The sequence below is a fragment of the Struthio camelus genome, chromosome 2, assembly GCF_040807025.1.
Source record: "Struthio camelus isolate bStrCam1 chromosome 2, bStrCam1.hap1, whole genome shotgun sequence".
NCBI lineage: Eukaryota > Metazoa > Chordata > Aves > Struthioniformes > Struthionidae > Struthio > Struthio camelus.
Window position 1 is genome coordinate 94,424,027 of NC_090943.1, and position 12,210 is coordinate 94,436,236.

At 40.3% G+C, this 12,210-nt stretch overlaps 1 protein-coding gene across 2 annotated transcripts in view; it reads right to left on the reverse strand.

The window, feature by feature from the left end:
* Positions 1-701: 701 nt before the first annotated feature.
* PARD6G (par-6 family cell polarity regulator gamma) overlaps positions 702-12,210 on the reverse strand; it is a 71,047-nt gene continuing 59,538 nt past the window's right edge. For both annotated transcript variants that reach the window (XM_068931641.1, XM_009688720.2), the window contains exon 3: positions 702-3,004. In XM_068931641.1, coding sequence (XP_068787742.1) covers positions 2,145-3,004 — 860 coding nt within the window. In that variant the 3' untranslated portion in view covers positions 702-2,144. The remainder of the gene's footprint in view (positions 3,005-12,210) is intronic.

Sequence of the window (12,210 nt, forward strand, 5' to 3'; positions counted from 1 at the left end):
AGAAGAATCAGTGTCTGTACTGGTACCAAGAAAGTCAGTCTTCTGTTTCAACAAGAAAGTGAAATACTTCTACAGAAAGAATGTTGAGAATGGGTGAAAGGAAGCAGAAGTGGTGTAGAAATAAGATTTGTTCAGGTCTTATTGCAGACAGGTCACATTCTCCCCAGTTAAGTAAGGTAAACTGAGTAACTTCAGCAAAATGCACTTAATTATAAAAGTAGTCTTATTAAAGGCATGACAAATTCTCATGATAAGATGGTCTGATTGACTGAAGCACATCCAGCTATTCATTTCTTACTGCACCAATAATCAAATGTAAAAAAAAAAAAAAAGGAAGTCTTAAAACTGTACTCTTCCAAAGATTAACAGGGTCAATGCGCTATTCTTACTGTGCTGGACAAAATACATACAGCTCTATCACTGCTGTGATTCCTAGAAGAGGTTTAATTACAGTAAGTGAAATAATTTTAAAATAAACTTTTAAAGCAAATCTAAAAATGCCCTAAGTTACAATGTCCCAAACTTATTTAACAATGAGCAGAAGAACAGGTGTTCCACAGGTATTCTAAATCAATAGTGAATTAATCCACACATCCTTTGCCCAGTCATTACAAATTCCAAACTGGAACATCACCTTTTCAAACCAAGACTCCCAAATTTTCATATCCACACAATGTTCAAGAAATGTCTATTCCACCGTATTAAAAAAAAAAAGCTTTAATGCACTAAAAAGTTTAAAAAAAACAAGAAGAAAACGACAAACAAGCTAAAAGTAGAAAAATACATTGTAAAACATTTATATTTTGTTCCTTACACTGATCAAGATACAACAAAATATTTTAGATTAGACCACTTTAATAAATTCATGGCATTTTCAGAAGTGAACAGTTATCGACTCAATAGTCACCTGGTTAGCCACTAACCAGCATCCAGTGAAGACTTCTGGTAATCCCAAACATCCAGTATATTTTAAATTTCTAGAAATTGTGTGTAGATATTAAGCTTTGATTACTGGAAGAGTCCAAAAATAAGTAGAACTATTTTAAGTTAGGTTTGAAAGTCCGTCAATATCCCTCCTATGTTATTACAGTAAGCCAATCTTTTGTAAGGAAAGATTTTGTGGATTCTGGTTGCCCCACATATACAGCGAGAATGTGTTTCTGCTCCAAGGTGTGGGACGCAGTCCTAGCACCCACTACCTGGCTTTTGCTGTCGCCTTGCATATATCCCTAAAATTGACATGAACCATGATGCAAAAAAAAAAAAAAAAAAAAAAAGGATGAAAAAAGCCAGCAATTTGAAAAAGAGGTATTATCTAATAAATATCGAAAAAGAAAGAATGCACTTTCCACTTAATGGTGCTGAACCTATTTTTAAACCCTCCTTGTAGTCTATTTTTCTTTTCCCATACAGTACAAGTTTGTGTTGCAGGCAGGACCGCTTCTGACCAGTGGGTGGTGCTGATCTCAAAGCAATAATAGCATCATACTCCACTCTCCCCTCATCAAGCTTTAAAAAAAATATATTTCATTTATGTTTTATTTGGTCAGTTTCATTTGGAAAATGTATTTGCAGCATCTCCCCAGCATTGTTCCACCAGAGTAGGAAACTGCTGCTTTTACGGAGCTTGTCTGGATTAGACATAACGCTGGTAAAAACCGTGTAAAAAAAGTTAGTGGAAGGTCTGTATGTAACGGTAGAAGAACGGATGGCTATTACAAAGCACTCTTAAAACTGGTATTAGAGGAAAAACAGACTCCACTTCAAATAGACAGGTCTGTTATTACTATTAAAATCTAATTCATATACATGCATGTATAAATACATCCACCCATGCATTCAAACCCAAGTAGCACTGCCATTGGTAACCTATAAGATTTATACAAACTAAAACTAGGTTGCATTCTCATTTTAGGGCTGAGATATAAACCAGGTTTTATACTCTGGCTTCCCCTGACAAATTTTGCAGTGCATGACAGTTTTGTGTCTAATTCCAGATGCCATGTTTCCTAAAAAGCAACATTTTTTGCACCTATGAGGTCTATGAGAATATCGGTTTTCTTTGTTTTGTGCATCACACGTTGCCAAGAGTCAGTTGTCCCAATTGGCACTTAAGACTGAGAACAGAGTTGCAGGAATTGCCACTAAAGTGTGATGACTGTTCCATCCTCCTCGATACCTCCTCTGGGGATAACCAGACTGTGCCGGGGGTCAGTTTTTAAGGAACTGAGTAATTTGTGGATGTTGCCATTGCTTTCTCGGCCAGAGCTGCTGTTGAGCGCCAGGTCCCTTTGAAGTCTGTGGCTAAGACTGCTGCCATTGATTCGAGAGAGGCTACTAGACATAAGGCTGTGCAGTTTAGGAATGTGCTGTGGCTCGAGACCGCCCTCGATGACAATGTCAGCCTCTTCATCGCTCTCCATTTCATCAGGGTGGAAGTTTTGCAGCACGTGGGATGTAGGCAAGCTATGGTGACTAGCAGTGCTGTCTGTAGACTGGCCAGAGCTACCAGACATCCTACTGCTTCGAATAATATTGTTCCTCTGGTTTGCTGGTTTGACCGTGATAATAAGATTATGGCTGTTAGCAATCATCATGTCTGTGACTTGGTCAAGAGTCTTTCCTGCTACCTCAATACCATTAACTTCCAGGACTTCATCATTCACAGCCAGCAAGCCTGTGCTCTCCGCTAAGCCTCCGGGAACCATACGCGAGATGAAGATACCAGGTACTTTTTCTAGTCCATGAGGAGTAACCCTTACGCTGGTGCCATCGCGAATGTAAAATCCTAACGGTTTCTCACAGCCATGTCGATACAGCCTCACTCTCCTGTGTGTTTCAGGAAGAATGTCCACATCAATTATAGAAGATACCGGTCTAAAATCATGAGGCATGCTGATGTTAATGTGAGGGCGCCGGCGAAGGTTGTCATTGCGGAGTGTCACTAGAGCCTTCTTCTTCCTTGACAGTGTGTTGGTACCAAAATTACTGTAGTCCACTTCATCTGAAAGAGAAACAATACCATTGTATCAATCAGAGAACAGTTCAATCTAAAGGGCATTTTCCTCTTAAATCTGGTTCCGTGAAGTCACATTCCTCAAAACACGGAGGACATCCAGTGAATTCTTCCACTTACCCTAACCCTTGTTTCATTTTATGCCCATCCGCACATCATTCAGACTGAACTGCAGTTGTTTTCAATGACTAGCCACTTTTTTTTTTTTTTTTGGGGGGGGGGGGGGGACGGGACACGACCCTTTTGATTTTTAATTCCTGTTTTCAGTTGTACAGAATACAATTACTTGCAGCTGCAAGCCTGATATACCATCTTATATCTGAGACCATGTTTTCAGAGTTGGATTGAAATTTTATACATGCATCTCAAACGGGCAAAACACATTCCTAACCTAAAAAATCTGAAGTGGAGAGTATTTCAATATCCAATACATAGACTTAACTGAAAGCAGACCTTAGTACAAACGTGAAGGCAGGATGGGCAAGAGGAGTTGGGTTTGTGCTTAGCTTTTTTTTTTTTTTTTTTTTTTTTTAAAGGAAGAGATTTATGTTAATATGTCTCTTTCATCACAGTATTTTTCACTTGGGAATCTCTTTATTAATTTCAGCTGAATTTGACAGCAATAAAAAGTGCTAAAAATACCAAACTCCAACATGTTTGGTGAAAATCAATGTCCAGATAAGAAGAGAAAGGAGGAAAAAAACTGCTATATTGCCCATCCTACTTGCTAGAGATCAGAGAACCCACATTCCTACCCTTGAGGATAAAACCCACAGGAAAACAGTCTTTGTGGGTTCTACTGTTTGAGAAATTGTTTAAAATATTTCAGTCTCTAGCTTTCCCTCAAGGTCATGTGCCAGGCCATCAACTTTAAATCAGCTAAGTAGCACGAAAGTGTCCACTGACCAGTTATTCCATGCAAGAACCTTGAGTTGTGAAATGCACGAATACATACATTACAAAGTTGTTAACATACAAAACGTATCGCAGGAGTTTACCTTAAGGACACTGTGCATCATGTTTTAAACATGTGACATGCACTAGCTGAAAAAATATTTCACCAGGAGTTTAAACATGCTAACCTTCTCAGATAAAAGGTAACAGACCTTCAGTTTATTCTACTGTTAAGCAGTGAAACGGAAGAGTACTATGATAATTTTTGCTCTCCTATATTTTGATCCTGCATAACAACTTCTAAGAGAGTAAGACAATACCTCTAATCCAACAAAGATTAAAGTACGTTAGTAAAAACAGGTTTGCAATTACATTTTTACTTCTTGCAAAGGCCTCATTTCTGAGTCAGCTTTTCAGGCACATTATGGACAGATTTCAATTAAGTCACATTAAATTACATAACTCTTAAACAAGCACACTGATCTAACTGGGCCTGCTTTAAGCAGGGCATTGGATTAGATGACCTTCCAGAGGTCCCTTCCAACCTAAATTATTCTGCGATCTTACATTAGTCTTAAAATGATTTTCAGCTCAAAAGCCTTCAGAAAGGCTAGTTCTGCATTATCCCACAACTTCTTTGCACTGGCTATGGTAAAAGCAAAGACATCACAAGGCATCTAAAAGGTTACCCTGAAGAAAAAACCCTCTGTGAAATAAAGATACTCCTTGGAAAAGTTTGCAGTGTTTAACCTAACGCTTTCTTCTGGTCTCATTCTTAGACTGTTCAAAGCTACACCAGTGGTACAGGCCCCGTGTTATTTAGTCCACAGTTTCCTTAGAGCTAAACTCATAGGCAGTTCCTTTGCCAGTGATGGCACAGCGACTGGTGAGACAGGAAAGGTAAACATGGAAGTCCTTAAAATTACCCAAACACAAAAAGCTCCTATTTCTTGGAAGTGTCGTCACAGCCAAGACAGTGACTGTGGGAAGACGGCACTTCCTCAAGTTTGTCCTGCGAGCATTCAGAGTCAGTGCTGTGTTTAAGTGGCCTGTATATTCAAAACAACACAGCGGCCAAAGTTAGATATTACTTCTATTCCTTCATCAACAGAATCGTTACCTAAATTCAGCTAGAACTGAAGCTTTGCTCAATTTCTTGATGGATGAGTTTGAAGGTTGGCAGCAAGTATTTTTTGCTCATAGAGCAGGGGTCCATATGAGATTACTTTAATCAATACCGTCTCAAACACTACACCCTACTCGCTCACAATTCACTTCACTTTCTGTGATAGTGCTAGGAAAAGTTTTAGGAGTTCAGTTTTAGAAATAAAATTCTTCCTCACTTTAAATTTAGCACTGTAGAATAGCAGTACCGTGCCTTAAACCCCAGGACAACCTTTACCCTAAACTTTCAGTTTAAGATGGTAATTTAAATAAAATGCGGTTTTATGCATTTAAGACTGTCTCTTGCAGTACCGGAAAGCCAAATTCAAAACAAAATCTCCATACCTTTAAGAGTCAGAAAAGGCAATTGGTAGCGTAGTTTATTGCACCAGCACATAAATATGAAACACATGCCCAAGGCATCTCTCCGTTCCCTGAAAATACCCAGGGAAACATCTCCCTCCCTCTCCCTCTCTGTCAGAATATTAAAACTGAATGATTTTAAGGCAGGCTTGCAAAAACTCTACCAAATCATCCACCTGGGAAGACTCAGACGACACCGCTTTCCTTCCCTTAAGATAACATATATAAAGGACAATCTAGAGAGTTAATTCTCACAACACGCAAGTTTGTGATGAGCAAGTATTAATGTCACGGGTAAGAAAGGGAAGCATGATGGGCTTCCTGACACGCAGAGATGGGTCATCTCTGAAGCAGCTTCTTTCTGTTCTCTGAACAGCCATGACGGCAACGGCGCAAAAGTTGTTTTGCTTCTCTGACCTCCTCACCTGCACTCAGCCCACTAATCTGTCTCCCCAGATGCTTGCCAGCATTCCTAACCTCTGAGCAGCTTCAAAACAACTGCCTTTTAATAATAATAAAAGGCCCAGCTTACCAAAAAATTGGTAGCTTTCCCTCCAAACACGAACCAGACAGAAGCAGAGATTACATTACAAATTATATAGGCTATATTCACTACTGAACCACTCAGAAATTTCACGTTTAGTATTCCAGGGCTAGACAAGGTTAAAAATGAATTCCATGTCCTGCTGATGAACTGGACTTCTTTGGTTTCTAAAACAACGTCAGGTAGTACTTTCCAACTCTGATCCTAAACAGGATTACATAGAGAAAGATGAAGCCCCAATTTTAACAGGTAAGACTGTTAAAAGCCTATTAAAAGTGGGAAAAATGAGAGTTAATTTGGAGACTCTTCAAGGCAAAATACCAACTCTATTTTCAAGAAAAAGTTCAAGTAGAGAACACATGTTCCCTGACTTTTATTATTATTGCTTTTTGGATGATTATCGATACTTGTATTCAGGATGACCTGCTCACTACGCTTTCTTGGGACTTCACGTATGCAAAAACCAGAAGCACCTCCCCCCCCGCCCCCATTCAAGCCTCCACTTCTGCTGCAGGAAAAAAGCAAAGTAGCTCTACTGAAGTTTGACATGAGCTGCTGCTGTGGCAGCAAAGGTGTCAACCCCAGGCACAATGAAACCAAATTTCCTTCCTCACCAAGGAGGAGAGCTCTGCCACCACTCTTCTTCCTTTTAACAATTCCAGGGTGGTCAAACTGTGCTTTATTACCAATTTCTAGTAATAAACTATTCAGGTAGTATGTGTCAGACTGGAGTGAAAACTGTATCATCGTATAATTTAGTGATACTCATTTAATAAAGGCCAGTGACTTTTTAAATAGATGTTGAGTTTCTTCACCATATTGGATTCCAAGCAGGAATGATATTTTGGCTAATGAAATGGATCACGTTTGATGCCAGATCTCAGTGAAGACAAGTAAATACTGTATGCATCCAGACAAAGCTCGTTTTCCATGTTTCATTTGTCACAGTATCAAATCGTCCTTTTACAGAACAGAAAGTCTATAGAAATCTGCACACATGCTGGCAGAGAAGTGCCATCAAGTGGCACTTCTAAAAAGTGCTCAAAAACTTGTGTTTTACAGGGTGTTGTGTTTTCCTGTGTAGTTACATAGCCTGTGCCTTGAATGAGGCGAGTGAAATATTATGTACAGGTGACAGAGGGAGAATTAGTCTTTCAAGCACTGAATACTACCCACATTCAGAGTGGGGAAAATTATATGGGCCACTTTCATGCACAAAATGCAGTGCTTTAAGACAAAGCTGTACTATGAACTGGATGATCATGCCATTCCCACTAAACTTTGGAAGGCCTGGACCTGCATTTTAGTTGCGCTCATAACCTGATTTCTACTGAAAACTGTTCATGCTCTTTTTTTTTTTTGAAAACAGGTACACTTACATTTGGAGAAGGAATTCTCAGCTTTTTTTGCATCTTACTCTCACGTAAGACAGAACTAAAATTACTTCCTGTTCTTCTGCAGGCACTGTATGCTATTGTGCCTCTTCCCTCCTCTAAAAGCTTCAGTGTATTGCATTTTAAGAATCAGTTTGTTAACAACGTGACACAAAATCTTAAGTATTTTGGCTGCACTCTTCCTGCTTAATATGCAAGTAGCCCCCCACTCCCCCTCCGTTCCCCAATATAGACTTGTCAAAACATCCCTACCCATTAGGGCCTTTCTGTTTAAAAAAAAAAATACAGGCTACAGATCTCTTCATACAGAGTACTTCTGCTCGCTTTCTTCCTGACTGTGATTTTATAGAAGCTAACATCTTTGAGGTACTCCTAACAATTCTGTAGTCAGCCTGTGACTACAGAACACAATATACCTTCCCGGTGGGCATCATGAATCCTATTGCTAAGTCATAAAGTACATCACAGCAGAGCATATTTAAAGAGCTATTTATAAGGGGAAAGAAAATTGCTTAGAGCATCTGGATGTAGCCAGAGAGTATTGTATTTCTTTAATTTACATGAAACAAGAAATTATAGACCTTCTGAAAAAAACACCAGGAGCACCACTCCCATTGCTTGGACAGCTGCTTTTCATAGGAACTGCCTGCCAGATGAAATACCGAAGCTTAGCCAGATAAGATTATATAAACAAGCTGAATTCCACAGAGAAGCAGACTGCCAGGCTCCTATAGGAACAGTTCGTTTTAGACTCTACTTTTTCAGTGTACATGCACTCATGGCTTATTATTTCCTCTGGGAACTGTGGAACATTAGTTGACAGCTCTGGAAAGTACTTCAAAGACAAAATTACTTCCACTAGGGAGAGCAGCACTTCAGGCAGCTTGGGAATGAGGCCAATGAGTCATTAATAGTGAAGGGTAACCCCTCAATCCAACAGATCTCTATTACTGAGCATTCAAATTACGAGCAGTCAAAAAAACCTTTTTAAAGGAACATGTCATGTTTAACCCTTCTACCTTTCTATGCCCCAGCTGCACACACTGTATTTTACAGAAGCTGCATTCGGTGTCTATTTTCTCAAAAAGATCAAAACCAGAAGCATTTGCGAAAGCAATCACACAACAGAGCTGGCAGCGTGTCATCTGTGACCTGCAAGACTGACCACATGCAAAGGGAATTGAAAGGAAACAGATATGAAGTGAACTATGGCTTAGGAGAGTTCCTGTGCCACAAAATCGCTCGTCAAGGAGCATTTACCATGGGGAAAAAAAATAATGTTATCTGAACGCTAACACTGCACTTTGCATGTTACAGGAATATGAAAACTGCTTCCAGCAACCTCTGAGTCAACCAACCTGAAAAACACGTAACAGGTGAAGTAGTTGTAGCTCTTATTTCATTTAGAGTCATTTACTGTATGCCCTACGCACACACACTCCTCTCTCCCCCTTCGTATCACTGTATCACAGGAAACTGGACACAACTGCATCAACATTTAGAAGACTACCTAAACTATACAGTTCATCTATGACATCTCACAAGGCTTTTGAAGCATCATCAAAAGGGACAAGTTCAAATTAACAAAAGAGCACGTTATCCAAAGAAATATGAAAGTCATGCGCTTCTAAACCTTAACCTATCAGTTTTTACAAAAAGCGCTTGGAAGCTTTGTTTTAGATTGTAAACTCAGTGGCATATTTTTAAAAGACATTCCACCAAAGAGCTGCACTTGAAAGAAAATTGGGAGCAACATGCTACTCTGGTCTAGCCCCTACTACGTCTAGTAGGTTGCAGTTTTGCAAAAATGACCTTCTGTAGTGATTCAGTCTTAAAAAGAGAAATTCTCTTTCCAAATCAGGAAGGGCTCATCATCAGGTTAAGATTAAAATGTGAGGAACAAACATGTCTCTCCTCTCTTCTCCAACAACTCAAAATATTCTGTCCTCTTTCATGAAAGTGAACAGTTTTTTCCTTGGTGTAGAGCACATTGCAACAAGCAAATCTGTAATTGCATTAGGTTCAGGCTGCCTTTACAATGTCAGACATGCATAAGAAACATTTTTAGGCCTCAAGGAGCTGGACAACCCCTTGGGAATTTAGTCTGCAGTGTCGCAGTCCCCTGCACTTCTCACTGCTTGTCATCAGAGGCCACTGTTCCCTTGCTGAACCTCTTCCCTCTTCAGCAGAGGGTCCTTATGGCCAACTTCCGGGCTCTGTTTTCTTTTCCACTTGTGGCACTTGCTCCCAAGGAGCAGAAGCTGTTGCTGGACACATACGTTTGCCTCATGAAATGGGAGAAGCCAGGAGGAAGCTATCCAATGCAAGCAAGTGTTCAGGCCAGTACCTCTCAAAGCCATCCTCACCCTCCAAAACATTCAAACCCAGTAGGCAGCTCCCCCAGCGTAGTCAAATACAGGTAAGAGACTCCAAATCTTACAGATGAAGCCAAGGGTGCCTTTCATGCCCTACGTGCTCCTCTGCTCAAGAAAGGTCAGAGCCATTTGCTGCTTTGTGGAGATTTGAAGTGGTTTTGCACAGTTTGTTTTCTTCAAGTCTGAGACACATTCTCTTTATCCAGAATGGCTTTTATTTGGGTTTCTTTTTCCCCTTTTAGGGTATGTTCCCAAGACAATTTGCATTTAAAGCGAAAAGTATTTACTAGGATTGTCAGGGTCCTCTTCCTGCCTAAGTTCCACAATTGATTTCTTTTGACTACTTCTGTCTCTAAGAAGTGACAGAAGCAGCCATTCTCCCTTGTTCCCTCCCACAAACCACACTGTGCCAAGGATGCATTATTGCAGCAATAGCAAGTTGTGGGTTTTGAGTTTTGGCTTTGTTGTTGTTTTGTTTTTAAAGTATTAGTTAACATTTCCCTTTTCCTTCAGGGTTTGGATGGGAAGTTGAGGGACGTCACGTTTCTCTTCTACATCTCAGACATCAATATCATCGCAAGGGAGCGGGGACAACGCAAGGCGCTGCAGAGGCTTTCTTAGTGAGAACGGTTCCCACGCTGGTCAGCCATGAGCTGACACCCAGCAGCACTAGTAGGTGGGTGATGCATGCAGAAACACCAGTGCTGTCTATAGGCAGTTATCCAGCTGGACAGAGTCTAACAAATTAAATCCTGTATCACCATACACCCAAGCACATGCTATAGCCATAAGAGATTGTATTTGCTCAGCTGATAGTATCAAAAAGGGAAGGCTATCAGTCCTACTCAAAGGTTCTTAAAGCCTCCCCCTCCCCCCCCCCAAAAAAAAAGTACCACCCACCCCGACCTGTAATTACATGCCATCTCTTCAGCAAGTCATCATCATAAACTTTACCATTTAAAGTTATTAAAAAGCCACCCTTTAATTATTTTATTTCACCCACTCGATTTTGACCTGCAATAAACACATAGCACCTTTTCTATTCACTCAAAAGATTAGGCAATTGACAGGTACACCATTTGCTCCCTGTATAGACACAAAGGCAGTCTATTCTTTCCAAAAGAATATGCGTACATATTATGCAAAGCAAAACATAGCAAAGCAAAATGAGAGCTCAAACTCCTACTCAGCACAGCAACTCCTACTAACCACAGCAAATACAGTAAAAACCTTATTAAGGACACAAGAAGCTGTGGATTTAACTAGGTATTCTATGGGAACTGAATGCAACTATTTCCCCAACGAGTAGAAGGAAAACAGTTACTTTTTGCATAAGTCTAAGGTTTGGAAAGTAAGAACGGTAAACAGAGTTGACAGACTGAAACAAAGAGCAAATCTGGGAGAATACTGTTCCGTTTTTCAGAGTTGCAATATTTGGAATAACGCCACAACTAACGAAAAAAATCCACCTTAGGATCACACTCATTCAGTGCACAAACTTCATACCTGTGAGAGGAAATCAAGAGTGGTTGTCCTATAGCAGTCTCAGAAGAAGTTTCAACGAAGCTTGGAAAGGCAGCCCAGCAACGGAGAGCAGGCAGTTGGAGGAGAGAAAGGGAGAACAAAGTACAGGTAGCGTATTTGCAGAATATGTACACAGCCCTAGGTAGATCAAATGGAAAGGTTCAAGAGTCGCAGTACTGCATATAAATCAGAACCATCATCCTATAGACATCCATGTTGAAAATAGAGCCTTTTCCTCTTTTGAGGATTAGCTTTTTCCAGCAGTGAGGGAGACCTTGGCCCAGGTTCAGCCTTGCTATTTCAGAGCTCTGTTTAGCAGCCCCAGGAAAATCAAGTCACACAGGACTCCAGGGAAGCCCAGACCTGAAGGCGCAGTCCACAGTCCAAGGAAAATTGTGCCTAACATGGTACCTTGTGCTTCGTCCCGCTGTTTTCTGCCATTTGGCCTTGTGTTCCCTATCTTGTGATCTCCTCCTCTCCAATCCAGAGCGATTCTCCTTCCCCAAGTAAAAGCAAAAGTGATAATCTATTGAGAGTTAACCTGTACTCAGGTAACTGCTAATCACATTTCTGTAGCAGGCAAGTGGTTTTCATATTTGAAAGGAAAGGATATCCTAGAGATGGGAGCATTATCTTTCAATGACAGATACCTGTTGACCTCCTGGATGACTGCGGGCAAGTTACTAACTCCACTGGGCTTTATTTCCCCCCTTTTAGGATTCTTTCCTATCTAAGATTATGATTCTGTCCTACTTACAGGAAAAATGCAGCATTTCCAGGACAAGTGCATTAAAGACAGAGATATCTCAAAACCATGGCAATGGGGCCACTCAACTGTTATAAACATTAAAATTGTGCGATACAAGGGCACTATCAAACAAGAATTACCACAACAGAAAACAAGTCTTTTTGTCACACATTCTTTTGCTGAGTAAC